Raw genomic sequence first — 18,158 nt, forward strand, 5'->3', positions numbered from 1 at the left:
TGACTAATAAAGATGCATCTTTCCTGTATTTTATAATCTGATATGAATTAAAAGTGAATCAAAAGGTTCAGAACCATTGTTGAAAGTTACAATAATTTGCTACTTGTGATTTATTCCAAGGGCTTCTGTAAATTTCAAAATCTTTTATGAATGTCTTAGTTAAGAATAACCTAAAAAAACTAATAGTTTTTTTAGGTTATTCATGGAGAAAAACTAATACATGGAGAAAATCGAGAATTGAGGCCAACACTTACCCTTTTATTAAAATTAAAAAGATTTTTCCATGTTGGGAGAATTTTTTTAGTTTTAATGCACTTTTTGCATCATTATCAAGTGGACAGATAGTATCCACTTATAGTAGTCAAATCATGAATAGTCATGATCCTATGTGTGTTAGTGAGCTTTCGGTAATTATTTCATTCATTCACCCCCCCATCCTTTCCGAGCGGGATAAACACCTTTTGTGTTTATCCCGCTCGGAAAGGGGGGGGGGTATTTTTAGTTTTACATTGTTTTTAGTTCAACATTGTTTGACATGTGCCATTGGAAGTCTATTCCACTTGCATTGTTATTAGTGATATCAGAGGCTTTGTCAGCGGCACACCTTAGTAATAATTAGCAGTATTAATTGTAGGTTATTTGTAACTCAGATATTTAGAAAAGCTCTTGAAATATATCACAGGTAATGAAATACTGATTTGATATGAAACATGTGTTTGTCACTAAGCCCTGAAAGGAACAGAACAATGAATAAAAACACCAAGATTTGTCAACAAATTTTGAATGCAATACTCAGCAAAGACAAAGTAATAGTCTCATGCTGTTTAGTATGAATGATATAACATTTTATGCTCATGCTTGCTACTTACTCTACCAAATCAACATTAGTGACTGAGTTAGCATCATTTGTGCTATTTCTGTCTTGCATTTTCATTACCAATTGGTTTTATTTCAGTCCGAAAATTTAGTAGGTGCTGCCTAAGATGTTTTCATATCAAAAAAATAAAAAGTTAAAAGGATAAAAGTTTAACTCATTTGGTTGGTAATCAAAATCACATTGCTTTTAAGAGAAAAAAGTAAAACATATAGTATTATAAATATAATTTTTAAAAACAGTGATTAATAATGCTACTATTTATATTTGGATGTTGAATTTTAGCAAAGATATAATAACATCTAACTTTGTTCTAGAAAGGGACTTCTCACAATCAAGAGTATTAAAATTTGAAATACACGAAAGTCTTTAAACCTGTGTTACAGAAGATGGAGACCCATATACACCGTAAACTATTTTTTCACTGCAGATTATGCACAAACCATTTGAAGAAACTTATATACTGCAAAAGACATTCTCAGATACAATTAGCAATATCAATTGAGTTCCCGTGATATAAACAGAAAAAGATGAAGTTTGGGTTTATCTGTTTGATCTAGAGAGCAAATAACAAAAAAAAAAAAAAAAAAAACCCTCACTGAGGCTATAAAACACCTGTTATTCCACCAATTGTTAATTATGGCTTTATTTTTGATTGTTGTGAAATGCTTTACATCAGACTAGTCCAGAAAAAACTACTATTAATACTCTGTGTTGAAATTAATGCTCTGCATCAAAAACAATCTGGAGTCTAAAGCAAATGGATGCTTCATCAAGATAATGCTAGACCCCATGCTGTTAACATCATTTCCCCAATTCCTGGTTTCTAAATGTAATTCCAAATGCTCCATGCCCACCACATAACCATGATTTTGCTTCATAGAACTTCTTCCTGTTTCTAACAATGAAGAGAAAACAAAGATCTGAGAAGCAGTTGTTGAAAGTGTTGAAACAATTTAAAAGCTGTCCAGAAATGGCTTTCAGTATGTCACAAATGAAAAATTGGGATAAGTGCATTTATGTTCAAAGGAGAGTATTTTGAAAAGGATAACAGCAACACTGACTATGAAAAACTGTAAATTCATTTTCAGTCTTTCCTAACTGTATTTACTGCATACCCTGCCAGAATAATATGAAGCAGTACTTTCTCTAATACAAACATCCATCCATACAGGGACCATCTACTATTATCAAAGTTTTAAATACAAATAATAAACCAGGATAGCAGAATTGCTATCTTGGTTTATTAAACTCTCAATTTAACGGACCCAGATACAATGGATTGCAGATTTAATGGACCAGACAAATAATAATACAGTAATGTTTAATTAATCTCGACCATATTATTTTTTTTTAGGTTATACAAAACTTCAGCGTTATTATTAATTAAAAATTAATAATAACGCTGAAATAAGTAATTATTATTAATTAAAAATTAATAATAATTACTTATTTCCATTATTGTTTTGATAATTACCTACTTTTATTTTTATAATCAAATTCAGGAAATTGGTTTTTATTCTTTCTGAAAACGTGTTAAAATAGCTGTTTTCCCAGATTACAGCAGGCAGTGACTTGTGAGCTGAACGTGATTCGGGACACTAAATTGCAGGTCTACCGACTCACTTTGTTTCGGTCTCAGTCTGCCTCAAGCGGTCAGATTGTATACAGAGTGTTTCTGTGATTTCTGAATTGTGACTTTATTTATTAAATAATTTTGCAATCCTTACAATTTAAAATGGCATCAAGTGACAGAGGAGTTAAAATAAAGCGTGTGAACTTAAATGTGCACAGAAATTAGCTCTAATCTCTAAATTTCGCAAACATGTGCATTAAAAAAACAAACTGTTTCTGATATCTGTAAATCAAAGGTAAAACTGCAACATAATTTTATATTGTACAGTACTGTATAATGTATTAAACCTTTCTTTCTTTTTTTTTTTTTTTTTATATTAAGAATAAAAAATGCCCCCCCCCCCCAGGTTACATTTGATTTAATGGACTTTCAGCATTAACGGACACCCCTTCTCCCCTATTAGTCCGTTAAATCGAGGGTTTACTGCATATAAATTATACGGGCATATACATGATATCTGGATCAAACACAAAACAGAAAATTTCTGATAATTTACTCAATTCAGCATCATCCATCCTATTCTATTCAATGACTATGAAACAAGCTGGCCCACTCAAATTCATACCAATGAGGTCTCAGAAAAATTAATGTTGTTGGCTGCATCTATGAAAAAAAGATGCAAATAAGCATTTGGCATATATGACATTATTGTCACCATGAAAGAGAACATTGTTTTCATTTCTTTCTATGCAATGCACACTGACTACGTACTTATCTGTTTGCAAATGTCTGATTAGATCATGTTTTCTGCTATTTGAAATTGAAAATCACATCTACATATGGTAAAAAAAAGCAAACATGTTCTTTTTCAAATTTTATGATACAGTAGAATGTCAATAATCCGAACTAACTGGGACCGGGGGTAGTCTGGACTTACAATTTGTTCAGATTTTTGAACTTATCAAAAATACTGTTGTGGAGACTACAACAAAAAAAAAAAAAGGTTTAGTAAGTTTAGAAATAAAAACAGTAAGTTGTACCTATGTATATTTATTCATAGGTAACAAAGGAAACAGAACTTGCTGCCACAATAACACATACGTATAGCCCTTTAACAAAAATAATTTCTTATTTTTTGCTATACCATTTTCGAACTTCGTTTCTTTGCTGCCAGATTGTTCACTCTTTTTAGCAAGGGTAGTTGAGTTGGACAGCATTTAGTTTTTTGCTCATACCCTGCCCTCATGGGTACCATGGTTGATAGAATTTTATGATACAGGGCCTACCATGTAAAAACGCATGGTAGGCCTTTTACCATTACATTAAAAGACCTGAGTTCGCATCCCATCAATGATAGGAGGAATTTTTTCAGGCCTTTTTCACATGGCTGAGTTAGTTGTTTTTTCTCCCAGAAACTTGGGTTTTTCATCCAGCATACAGAAAACTGACCACGGAACACGCAATTCGCAGACAGTACACACGGAGCTTTTTGCACCATCATCTGAATCAAGTTTTGATGCAAACTAAAATTTTTTTCCTTGTTTTTAATTTCTGTTAATGGTTGACTTTCCAACCTCATAAATTCTTGATAATGAAGACCAGCCTTCTCCCTTTGGAAGTCTGTTTAAAATCTCAATCTTCAATTTAATTGTTAAACATTTTTGCTTCCTTTTAAAAGGCGAAGGAGAAGACCATAACTACAGTACAGTAAAATAAAACTCTGTAAATGTTCAGAATCTTTTCATTCATATATATCTGAACTTCGTAAACTTTTTACTCTGTATCTCACTTGGGTGTATCGTGTTAGTTGCAATTTCTTTGTTATTGATTGCCACTTATCTTTTTTTACCGTTTTAGATTTTACAACAAAAAAAAAAAAAAAAACGAAGTCAGTGAACAGAGATATCAGATTACAAAGTTTTATGTTTAGTTAGTACTGTACGTATATTTATTAAGCTATGTACATAAGCGTAAATTTATTTTTATTTTGTGAATCTGTGGATAATATTCTTCTGATTTTCACGTACATTTAATTTTGTTAATTGGTATGGTAAAATAAAAGTATAAATTTGTGCTTTATATCTTAATTTTTATAGCCTGTGGATAATATTCCTCTGATTTTGCTTATTACAGTTACCATTTAATAGAATCAAATTCAATTCGCAAATGCGATCACAATAACCGACGATTACTGTAATTATTTTATGGTACCAGCATGAAAAAAATAAATGATGTTTCGTTCGGATTATTGACGTTCGGATTTTCGACGCTCTACTGCACATGGAAAACTTGTATACATCTCTTCGGAAATTTTGCTTTATTTCTTTTGAATCCCACTAAAAGATATTGTTAATTAGCTTTGCACTGCACAAATACTATGAAATTATTGCACAGAACATTATTATCACATTCCTATTTTGCAAAGTAAACTTCCATAGCACACCTGACGGCCAATTCATTAATGAAAATAAGCTGAAATTCAAAAAAAATAAAAAAAAAAAACAAAAAAAAAAACAGAGAAAATCTGTCACCAACTATGTTACAACAGTGGGATGGAGAAGGGTCAACTTCAGTCTAAAAAAAAGGACATTCTCCATTGTAAATCCTGGAGAGTTGGCAGCTGTGCAAGATGTAACATAATGAGATCAATTCAAGAATTGATAAACTAACAAACAAAATGGATTAATTGAAACCTACTTGCAATAAAATAAATTCAAATAATCCTAGATTCTTTAGTTTTCATATGAAAATTCTCAATCAGCAGTTTATTGAGGTGTTTTAGATTACTAATTACGTTGCAACCTCAATATAATGGAGGTGTCAGGCAACAACTATAACACCCACATCATAGCAAAAAAAAAATTTTACATTCTACTTACACATAATGTTGTTATGGACTAACATTTTATTCATCAGTTCTGAAATTGTCATGAAATTTAGTTTTAAAGAACTGACGATGGTGTTTTTTCAGTATATAATTCTTAATAGCTGTCAGATTCAATAAATGAAGATGTTCGCTATCACTGTTGTTCTAAGCCATCACCTCATTAATGTTGTCAAGCACTTTGTTAAATTTCTGGTGCTTTTTCCTTACATGAGTCATCCACATTATCTTCTGAGTCATTCCCTATGTCACTGGCTGGCTTTCTGTTTATCAATTGTCTTCCTCGCTGTTCACAGAAGCCTCAATTTCTTCTTCACCCAAGTAATGCACATCTGGAGCTTCCGTATCAATCTCAATCCAAGCAGACAGGTCATTTGCTCCAAGACTGTTATTAAGTGCATTACAAGCAGCCTTTGCTTCTTGTTCTGAAAATTCTGATAATTCAAGATTAGAGTGATCTTTATTTTCCAATACATTTTTTCCAGAAGTTTTCGATTGCTGTTGAGCTTACTCTATCCCACAGTAATCCAGCATTGTATGCAACATTTTTAGTGTTGATGTTTTCAGAAATTCTACAATTTCAATTTCTGAGTTCACAACACCAGCAAGTAGCTCACTATGATAGTAGGCTTTGAAGGCTCAAATAATACTCTGATCCACAGGCTGGATTAGTGCAGTTGGCAGAAATGCAGCTCTGATCTTGCTATCTTTCAATTTCAGGACATCAGCTGAAGGATGAGCTGGGAAGTGATCCAACAATAACAGGGCCTTTTCTTCAAGTCTTTTGGAAAGCAAATGGCATGTCACTGATGGCATAAACTCACTTTCAAACCATGAAGCAAAAATATCACTCATCATTTAAGCACTGGAGCTATATTTATAAATCGCAGGCAGAAATTTCACTATGATTCAAGATGTGAATTCATCATCTTGAATCATATTTTGCAGAAATTCAGAAAATGCTTCTGCTGCTATAAATGTCACCAAATGCAGATTCACCTACAAGACTAACCCGGGATATCTCACAACGAGACTCATCTCCAAAGTCACATGTGTCATCTCCACCAAGTAGCTTGTGAAATTTAAGTGCCCATGCTTTCAAAATTACAACATTCATCAGTACTCTTTCACTAAGCTTTTTTAGAAACTACTTGTACAAGCATTGGTCCACATCACTGTTTTCACAAAGTCTAGTTTTCCTTCTTTGGAGGCCTACTTAATCTACGGAGTCTATGAATGAATGCAATTTTTCTTTCCTTTCATCCAACCGCAGATTGTTCCTTCTGAAATTTCACGCTCACAAAATATACTGCATTTTGTTTCACCACTCTTAACTCTTTTGATAATCTTTAACTTTTCTTTGGCTGTATAATTTTTTTCTTTTAATGGCCATTACTTTAATCCTATTGATTTATTTGGCTGTGTATTTATTTCTGATGCTCTATAATTTATCGTGTTTTGAGAAAACTAAATAAAAACAAAACCATCTTAGCCTATCATAGTGCTGAAGTGAAGTCATGTGAATTCTCCATAAATCACTTGTCAGTTCATGTATATATTTGTATAGTTTAGCCCTTAGAAGTTTTTGTTATCTGAAGTGTAACTTCAGAAAGAAAAGATGTTACTTGAAGAAAGGATGTCAGTGCTATTTACAAAAATTTATTTTGTAACTAATGTAACTCATTTGACGAATAGTAGCTGTATTCCCCTGCAGAATTAGGTGCTTGTAATTAGCGTTCCACTGATACACTCTTTTACTGTATCTCTAGCTGAGGGGAGAAACTGGGTGTCTACAGTAATTAGTCTCTGATGAGTCCTGTTGTTTACAAAAATTACTCTGCAACTCAATACATTGAAGCAAATATACAGCCAATTTTTAGCTAATTTTCCTTCTTGGAAATACAGTAGTAGGAAGTACAGCAGATACGAGTATATATAGTAATCACTTTTTCCAGTTTCCAATATGAAATTGCCAGTTCTCTGAACACACTACTTTTTTTCATAATTCATTTTGGGGGACATCATCATACCTGCAGTATATTGTTTGTTTGTTATTTGGTTTTAGGAGCATTACCAACTAAGGCCATATTGCTCCGGGATATGCGGTGGTCATTCCCTGACCTTTCCGCATCCTCCGTATTTGGTGGTGACGGGCTCAAACCCCGGTCTAATCAAGAAGCGTGTGCTACGCACTGCTGCTGCTCCTTCCCACCTGGCTATGGAGGCGCCTGCGCTGCTTTTACCAAAGCAACTATAGTGATGCAATATATGTCTGTTACTGTATATATAAGTTTAATTTGAATCAAATTCTGTTATTGACATATAAGAACTTCCACTCAAATACAATCTACAATGGAACAAGGTTGGAGTAACAATATAACACCAGAGGAAAACAATGGGCTAAGTTAGCTCTTTCTAAGATGGATAAAGAATTCAACACAATGAAAAGTGCATGCAAGTCTATAGTAATATAAATTAACTAAATCCCTCTTTCTTCTTCTCCTCAACCATGATTCCTACCTGAACTATAAATAAAAAGCATGAATATTTAAATGAATGAAACCTACAAACCTTATTCTGATCCACTTCTCTAATAATATCAGCAGCTAATTTCTGTTTGTCCTTTTCTTGTTCCATTACATTAGAATTCAAAATATCACACTTATTCTTATAGGTACCAAGAACATGTGACAAAAAACTTAACACCTGGGCATTCTGTTTTTGAAACAATTCACATTTAGAACCTAAAATAAATTAAAGCAGTACCCATATTATTTTTGTTTGAAATACATGTTTCTTGTTTTAATTTTCATACAACTTACCATAAAATTAAAGATGTCTAAATCTAAACTGAAATTCACTTAAAAAAAAAAAAAAAAAAAAAAAGCCCCCTTAAATTCAAATAATGTTATAATAAAATCTGTGATTTCATTCCACTACAACTAAAATTTTTGTATATTAAAATAATTACAAGAAACATTTTTATGAAACCAATATAAAAAATCAATAATGAAATTATAGAAAAAATAAACAAAAAAAAAAAAAAAAAACATTTTCATTCAAACTCTATTTTCATGGTAAACAAGGTTAATAGTATAAATCAGGGATGATAGTATAAATCAATTCTGGATATCAGTCTTCCAATTTACTATTTTCTTACATGATATCGTATTTACTGTCAGATCTTTAGTCAAAGACAGCATAAGCCTTCTTTCATCAAATTCTTGCTGGATACAACCAATGCTTCTACTAGTCATAAGGAAAAATAGGAGAATCTATCCAGAAAAATAGGCAGCAGTAACTAAAAATATAGGAAAAACAGAACAACATACACAAGCCAAATTTTCAATACTTCGATGTGTAGTAGCAATGTAATGTTAAAAAAATAATAATAAATAAAATAACAATAAGAAATTAAAAAATACATATATATAAATAAAACATGTAATGTAACAGAATGTAAATATTATATATAACAAACATAAAAATAAAAACAGTGCCGTACACTGTGGAACTATAAAATTTAGATAATAGGCAAGGCAAAAAACTACTAAAATTATTATAAAATCTAAATGGAATAAATTTAGAAGATATCAAAAACACGAGTAATAGCACTGACCTTGGAACAGAAATGTCCAAAGGGTCAGGTATGACTCCTTAGACATACCTGAGCCACTACTGATTTCTGAAACTATTAGGGTCCTGGGATTGAATAAGATACTATATATTGTTACTACAACACTTTTTATTTCCTTTAAAAAGTTCAGTAAAATTTGCTTTGCTACACCACGTGATATCATAATATAACCTTTAAACCTATAAATGTAGTAGTAGTGGCATGTGATGCAAGAAAGCATGTGTATGAGCTTATGCAGCATCAGCCAAAAAAAAAAAAAAATCACACCATTCCCTCCAAATGCCTGTCCAGTTCCTCTTTAAATTTATTCAACCTATCAACTTCCACACCGATAGATGGAAGTTTGTTCCAGCAATTAACCACCCGCTGGCTAAAGGCATTTCCGCACATCTATTCTACATCTGTCTTTTCTTAATTTGAATTTATGCCCCCTTAGGTTCATAATCTGAACAAGTGGAAGGATCCCATCAGAATTCAGCGTGCTCAACCCATTCAAGGCCTTATACACCTCAATCAGATCACTGCGCAGGTGCCTAGTCTCCAGCCACTGCAATTTGCAGAACTTAAGCCTCTCTTGATAAGAGGATCCCTTCATTCCCCTCACCAATCTTGTTTCCCTTCTCTGTACACGCTCAAGTAAATCTACATCCTTCCTAAAATGAGGCCTCCAGACCTGTACGCAGTACTCAAGGCGTGGCCTGACCATTGCCTTATACAGAGGGATAATCACCTCCTTTTCCCTGCTAGCAAAATTCCTATATATCATTGACAAAACCCCATGACCTGGCCTGGCAGTCTGTCTGCATTGCTCAGAAAACTTCATATCTGACTGCACAATTACTCCCAGGTCTTTTTCATTTTCTTAAGTGTAGTACCACACAGTTGGTACTTTTCTCTGGGGTTACTTCTACCCATATGCAGTACTTTGCATTTGTCAAGGTTAAACTTCAGTTGCCACTTCTTAGCCCATCTGCCCAAATTATCTAGATCCTGTTGCAGTAGCACACTGCCATTAACAACCCTGCCAACCTTTGTATCATCTGCAAACTTCGACATTAAGCCTGATATACCTTCATCAATATTATTGATAAATATACAAAACAACAGTGGACCCAACACCGAACCCTGTGGGACTCCACTAATAACATTAGTCCAAGAAGAGCAGCACCCATTGATTACCACCCTCTGTCTTCTCGCACATAACCATCCTTTTATCCATTGTAGCAACTTACCCTTAATACCATTCTACTCCAATTTGTACAATAGTCTTTCATGCGCAACAGTGTCAAAAGCTTTCCTGAAATCCAAATATATGATATCAAAATTATTTTTTGCATCCAGTTCCTTTGTAACCATATCATAATATCCTATCAAATTTGTCAGACAAGACTTTCCCTTAACAAACCCATGCTGTGTCTGAATTAGTGCTGCAGTCTTGTCTAGATGATCCTGCAATGCATCTTTAACCAGTGACTCCATTATTTTACCCGGAACAGAAGTTAAACTAACTGCTCTGTAATTACTCGTGTCACCCTTCGATCCCCCTTTGTGAATTGGGGATACATTTGCACACCTCCAGTCCGTGGGAACCTCCCCTGAGTCCAAGGATGCTCTCATAATTATGGCTAAGGGTTTGCTTAGTTGCTTTGCCGCCGCCTCCTTTAATATAACTGGATAGATCCCATCCACCCCAGATGCTTTTCTTATGTTTAACTTCAACAATTTCTCCTCCACTTTGCTCTCAGTTATTACAAAATCATTAAGTATCCTGCTACAATTTGATAACCTTCTGCCATTTTCAAACCTTAATAATTCCTCATGTGTGAATGTAGATGCAAAATACTTATTCAGTTTGTTTGCTATCTGAGCAGGATCATCAACAGTCGAACCATTGATGTCAAGTATTTCATCATGTCTAACTTTAAGTACTACAACAGCACAACATAACACAAATGCACATTTAGCTACTTTATTTCTATCATAGGTTATTTTATTCACAGTAACAATTTATAATGGGGAATGAAAAATGTGATATAGGAATAATGGTGTTAATAAGGCTAATGGTAAGGGCGAGGTGCTTTTTTGCTCTTCTGAATCTTATATTTGCTGATGCTATTAAGGCAGTGTTAGGTAGGTCGGAAAACTGCTAGCTTGGGGGGGGGATACACTTGTTATGTTATTTGATTTGATTTTTAGGAGCATTAGCAACTAAGGCCATATTGCTCCGGGATATGCCATGGTCATTCCCTAACCTTTCCGCATCCTCCGTATTTGGTGGTGACGGGCTCGAACCCCTGTCTAATCAAGAAGCGTGTGCTATGCACTGCTGCTCCTTCCCACCTGGCTACGGAGGCGCCTAGGGGGATACACAGACTAACAGATTAACAGTAGCCGCTGGCAGAGGTGAAAGTGATTCTTGCACTGCTTCTATTGGAATAAAGAGCAGAATGGAAAACATGATACAGGGGATTTCGGAGACTTTACGGAACAAGTAAATACATGGGCTATATTAGGTTAGCTATGAATAGGAACAGGTGAATGTATACTTGCGTGTACACCAATGCTAGGAGTTTGGTAAATAAATTTGATGAATTTGAGGTGTTGGTCAAAACATCAAAGGCAGATATTGTTGGGATATCATAGATGTGGTGTCACACAGATATAAGCAATGCAGAATTGGAATTTGAGGAGCAAACTGTGTACAGGATAGGAACAGAGAAGGGGGTTATGCTATTAGTTAAGAAACGCATAAAATCTAAAGAAGTACGGCCAATCGACATGGCTGGACTAGTGTCGATGCAGTTTGGTGTGACAAAAGCACTGGGAAAGCAAAATTGAGAGGAGTGATTTTAACTCTGATTTATAGGCCTAATGACTCTGATGAGTATAATAAACATCTGTACAGAGAAATAGAGTGGGCCAGTAAATCAGAGTGTCTTATAATGAGGGATTTTAATTTCCCAGATATTGACTGGAATTTGTGGGTTGGTCACTCACACACTAGCAAGTCTTTTGTGGATTTATTGGATGATTGTTTTCTAGCAGTATGTTTGGGAAGCAGCTAGAGGGAGTAATACTCTTGATCTGATTATCAGTAGTGATTCTTCATGCATTAAGAATCAGCAGATAAAGGAACCACTAGGTGGCAGTGATCACAGTGTGCTGAAGTGGGATTTACTCAAAGAGGTAACTACCATCAGGGGTAAAGGGAACTCTAAGATCCACCCTTCTGGGTGTAACACAGAAGAAAGGCGACTATGGTGGCCTGAGACAGTATTTAAATTCTATACGGTGGGACCAAATGATAATGTTACCAACAGCAAATTCAAAATGGGAAGCATTCAAAGAAATAATCTTGGAAGCTACTAGGCTTTTCATACCAACTAAGAAATATTGTTCAGGGTTTAGGCCTAAATCGATGTCAGATGAACTAATGAGCCAGGTGGCAGAGAAGAAAAATGCATGGGATAGATATATAAATTAACAGGTGACATGGAAGATTATGATAGATATAAGCTGGTCTCTAACCAAGCCACAAAGGAGGTTATGCAGGAAAAGCCAGATTATGAGAAATCCTTATGCAAAGAAAAACAGGAAAGAGTTCTTTACTTATGTAAACTCTAGAAGGAAGAGGATGAATCAGATTTGTCCACTTTATATATCGATGGTTCAACTGTTGATGATCCTACTCAGGTAGCTAACAAACTAAATGAGTATTTTGCATCTACATTCCTACATGAGGAGTTATTCAGGGAGAGGAATGCCAGAAGTGAACTAAACTCTGGCAGTGAGCTAGATGATTTTGTAATAAATGAGAGCAAGGTGGAGAAAATATTGTTGAAGATAAACATAAGAAAGGCACCTGGGGTAAATGGGATCTATCCAGTTATATTAAAGGAGACAGCAAAGGAAGTAAGCAAACACTTAACCATAATTATGAGAGCTTCCTTGGACTCAGGGGAGGTACCGATGGACTGGAGATGTGCAAATGTGATTCCAATTCACAAAGGAGGATCAAAGGGCAACACATGTAATTACAGACCTGTTAGTTTAACTTTTGTTCCAGGGAAATTAATGGAGGCACTGGTAAAAGAAGCACTGCAGGATCATCTAGACAAGACTTCAGTTATAGCTCGGACACAGCATGGCTTTGTTAAGGGGAAGTCTTGTCTGACCAATTTGATTGGATACTATGATGTGGCCACAAAGGAACTGGGTGCAAGAAATAATTTTGATATCATATATTAGTATCTTAGAAAGGTTTTTGATATTGTTGCACATAGAAGACTGCTGCACAAATTAGAGCAGTGTGGCATTGGAGGCAAATTGTTGCTATGGATAAACGGATGGTTGAGTGGGAGAAGACAGAGTGGTAATCAATGGACACTGTTCTTCATGAACTAATGTTATTAGTGGAGTCCCCCAGGGTTCAGTGTTGGGTCCATTGCTGTTTTCTGTATTTATTAATGATATTGATGATGATATATCGGGCTTAATGTCCAAGGTTGCAGACGATACAAAGGTCGGTAGGGTTGTTAATGACACCAATGGCAGTACGCTGCTGAAACAGTATCTAGAAAAGTTGAGCAGATGAGCTGAGATGTGGCAACTGAAGTTTAACATTGACAAATGTAAAGTACCGCATATGGGAATCAGTAACCGCAGAGTAAGAAATCAACTGTGTGGTACTCTGCTGTCAGTGATAGAGAATGAAAAGGACCTGGGGGTAATTATGCAGGCAGATATGAAGTTTTCTGAGCAGCGCAGATGGTCTGCAACAGTAGCTCATGGTGTTTTGTCAATGATATATAGGATAAATAGGTGATTATCCCATTGTATAAGGCAATGGTCGGGCCTCACCTTGAGTACTGTATACAGGTCTGGAGGCCTCATTTTAAGAAGGATGTAGAACTGCTGGAATAAGTACAGAGATGGGCAACAAGATTAGTGAATGAAACAAAGGGCTGCTCTTACAAAGAAAGGCTTAAGTTTTGCAAACTAGAGTGTCTGGAGACTAGGCACCTGCGAGGTGATCTGACTGAGGTGTATAAAGCCTTGAATGGTTTGAGCATGCTCAATTGCTGATGGGATTCTTCCTGTTGCTCAGAATAATCGCCTGAGAATGCATAAATTCAAATTGAGGAAAGACAGTTGTAGGATAGATGTGCAGAAGTTTACCTTTAGCTAGCAGGTGGTTGATCGCTGGAACAAACTTCCATCTATCGTTGTTGAAGTTGATAGCTTAAACAGATTCAAGGCAGAACTAGATAAACATTTGGACTGCCGAGTGGATGGATGAAATGACAAGGTTTTTTTTTTTTTTTTTTTTTGGCTAATGCTAAATAAGCTTGCTTTCTTGCATCATGTGCCTTTACTAATGCTAACCACACCATATGAAAACAAAAATAAATATAAAAAATGAAAAACAAAAATAAACTTAAGAATTTAGCTTCTTAAGAATTATGATTAAGAATGAGACACTGTCTTACCTATAATCCTATTAACAGCATTAATTAATTTGTTGTATTTATTTTAACGACCTGACAGACCCAATTCCAATAAAAAAAAGGCGTCCGGCAAGGCTGCCCATTATCTCCCATTCTTTTTAACATCTATTCGGAAATGATCTTCAACCAAACACTGGCTGACAAGAACATCGGCATAAAAGTTAACGGACACTACATCAATAACTTAAGATATGCCGATGACACAGCACTAATAGCGGATTCAGAACAAGATTTACAGACCATCTTGAACGAAGTGGATATAGAAAGCCAAGCATGGGGGCTACGAATCAACAAAAAGAAAACAAAGGTGATGAAGGTCAGCAGGACTGCAAGCAAAATCACGATCAAACTAAACAATGAAAAATTAGAGCAAATACACCGCTTCGAGTACCTTGGAGTACTCATTGATGACCAGCTGAACCATGAGGCCGAAATCAAAGGCAGAATTGAACAAGCCAGGCAGGCATTCACCAAGTGGAAACCCTCCTCACCGACAGAAGCTTGAACATCATGCTCAAATTACGCACATTGAAATGCTACATCTGGCCAATACTGCTCTATGGTGTAGAAACCTGGACTCTAACATCAGCCACTACAAAAAAGCTCCAGGCCTTCGAAATGTGGCTCTACCGAAGAATGCTGAAAATCCTGTGGACAGCCAAGATAACCAACGTAAAGGTCCTGCAGGACATGCACACGGAACTGGACCTGCTCAAAACCATCATCAGCAGGAAATGCAAATACCTAGGTCACATCGCTAGGAACCAACAAAAATATCACCTACTACCACTCATCCTGGAGGGAAAGATCGAAGGCAAGAAACGCCCAGGCAAACCGAAAATGGCATGGCTAGATAACATCAACACCTGGCTTCACATGACAACAGCACAAATTCTACACACAGCGCTAGACAGAGAACAATATCAAAACGAAGTCGCAAACGCCATTCGGCAGCATTAAAGAAGGAGAAGTATTTATTTTGTAGCTCAAGTGTTTCCTAAGTTTAATTTGATAACAATACACTCAAGTTTTCGTTCCCATAATAAAGTTTTACTTTCAGTATGAACATAACAGTCCAATCCTCCTACCTTCATTCAGATTTTCCTCTTCTGTCCCATTTTAGTTTATTTTTAATGTTTATATTCACCACTTGAATTCTTCATTATGTTTTAATTTATTCTATTATTTTTGTTTATAATAGTAATTTAATTAACAAAGTTATTTATTTAATTTAAGAGTTCAATTTCTGTTTATTGTGATTTCCTAATTGTGAGGTCCATATTTGAATGTTTCTGATTTACTTATTGCAGCAGTCAATGATTAAATTTGCATTTTGTTATGTTTCCTTATTTATTCAATAGAAGGTGATGCTTATATTTAGTTAATTTTTTTATTTCTCTGAATGTCTGAAGCATATTGGGAAATCCACTGATATTTGGTTGAGACGGTGATTGAAATACAACCCTTTCTCAGAGTTCACAAGTGCTAGTGTCCCTTGAAAATCCAGTGCTTGTGGGCTTTTCGTTTCTTTTGTGTTATAATTTTAGTAGTGCTTGTTCTTTCGGGGTGTGGGTGTGTCTTGGGCAAGGAGCCATATGTTCACTCCTCTGAGGGCAAATGTTGCTTTGGTCCTTCTCTTTTCTATTCTATTTATTTATTTTTGTTTTGATATAAGGGTGATTAGGTTAATATAAGCAGGATAGTACATTTCCTTACCCATAATCCTATTAACAGCATTAATTAATTTGCTGTATTTATTTTGTGGTTAAAGTGTTTCTTAAGTTTAATTTAATATTTTATCCACATTTAAATAATTTACTGAATTCAAAAAAAAGTCCCTTTTTCCACTTGATACACCTACAAGGTGATCTGATTGAGGTGTTTAAGACTTTGAATGGATTGAGCAAGCACGATGCTGATGGCATCTGTTCTCTTGCTCAGACTACACACGAAGCGGCATAAATTCAAATCGAGGAAGAATGGTTGCAGCTTGGATGTGTGGAGATTTGCCTTAAGCCAATGGGTGGTTGATTGTTGGAACAAACTTCCATCTGTTTTTGTAGAAGTGGGTAGTTTAAATAAATTCAGGAAAGAACTAGACAAATTATTGGAGGGGATGGACAGGTGATGTGGGAAGTTTCCTTTGGCTGACACTTTACAAGCTTGCTTTCTTGTATCATATGCCACTACTAATACCTACGTTTCCTCCACTTGGGAACAGTAAGTTTTATATTTTGATTTTCTATATTGCATTTCCATGTTAGTATTCATCTTCAATCTGGTGCTCCTGGATTAATGTTAAAATTATTCGAGAGACACTTGTCCTACCATTAAAATACAAATTCTAAATTTAAATTTAACTAGTCCATTATTTAGTATATTATTGCCTACACAAGGATTAATACAGAAACATAGGACTTGCATATTGCTGTCTCTGCCACCCAGCCTCAATGGTTACATACACATAACTCACAATTTAATCATTATTACTGATCTTACAGATATTTCAAGTTTTATAATTGTTTACTCCATAGATTCATCTGGATAAATCATTTTCATTCAGACAGTCTCTTATGATGTATACATACTTAAATATATATACTCAACAACATTTTCATCATAGTTATAGAGTTTAATAAAATTTTGGCAGTGGCCCTAGTCCATAAATCGTAAGCAATTACATATAGTAATATTTTTGAACCTATTAAATAGGCCATATATGGGTCTGGCCCAAAATTCCGACAGGCCAGAATCCAGACAGTACCTACTATATTGTAAAAATATATAAATATAATTCTATATATTTATTAGTTTTTCAGTAAGTAAAAATTTACCTTATTAGATCAATTTTGTATAGAAAGAATATCAAAAATAACAATTTTAATGACAAATACCTCTTTCAATTTGATGATGATCATGTTTTCTGCTGTTACAAAAACAAACAGTTTTAAAATATGATCAGCAAAATAAAAACAACTTAATTAATTTTACTTTATTATATTGCATTTAATTGGTAATTTTTAAAGTCAAATTTTGGTATTTGTATATGGTGTTTGAGCAATAATTATAGGTATAGCTTTGAAATGCTAAAGATAAAAAACTTGAAATATTTAGAGTAATGTATTTTGGGAGCTGCGTAACATTTGTTATAAACATCATTAGCATAATTAAAACTGTAATTATACAGGTATTTGTAATTAGCTGTACTTTAACAAATTTGTTTGAGAAGTACATTAGGAATGACCATGCAGGATATTTTGAAAGGGGTAACAGGAAAAAATATCCCATTTTCTTATTATTATAATACTTAAGATTATTTAAGCATTATTATTAAGATTATTGAAGTATATTAAGATTATTATAATACTTAAACATTTGATTACAATTTGTATGATATCTTTTGCAAATTTTAATCTGTGATAACATTAAACTGTGATTATTGTCAGAACTGATTGTATTGTAGGTGTGTGTGTGTGTTTATTCATTAATATGACATAAAATATTAATATTATCATATACTGTTTGCATAACTGCAATGTACATGTTCCATGTGTTCAAATAAAATTTTAATGTTTTTAGTGGCTGTTATTGCATGAGAAACATTTTTTATCGCAAAAACAGTTTCTGAGATATAGCTAACTTTGGGGTTTTTTTTTTTATTATTATTTTTTTTATTTAAA

General features: G+C 34.4%; 1 protein-coding gene across 1 annotated transcript in view; it reads right to left on the reverse strand.

Moving 5' to 3' along the window:
• The window catches only part of LOC150077870 (kinesin-like protein KIF11), a 257,452-nt gene that overhangs the window by 94,620 nt on the left and 144,674 nt on the right, over positions 1-18,158 (reverse strand). The window contains exon 15 of the mRNA XM_090384389.1: positions 7,906-8,078. Within this exon, the coding sequence (XP_090240515.1) occupies positions 7,906-8,078 (173 nt within the window). The remainder of the gene's footprint in view (positions 1-7,905; positions 8,079-18,158) is intronic.

Source organism: Mastigoproctus giganteus, chromosome 11 (assembly GCF_048544385.1).
Source record: "Mastigoproctus giganteus isolate SK-2022 chromosome 11, ASM4854438v1, whole genome shotgun sequence".
NCBI lineage: Eukaryota > Metazoa > Arthropoda > Arachnida > Uropygi > Thelyphonidae > Mastigoproctus > Mastigoproctus giganteus.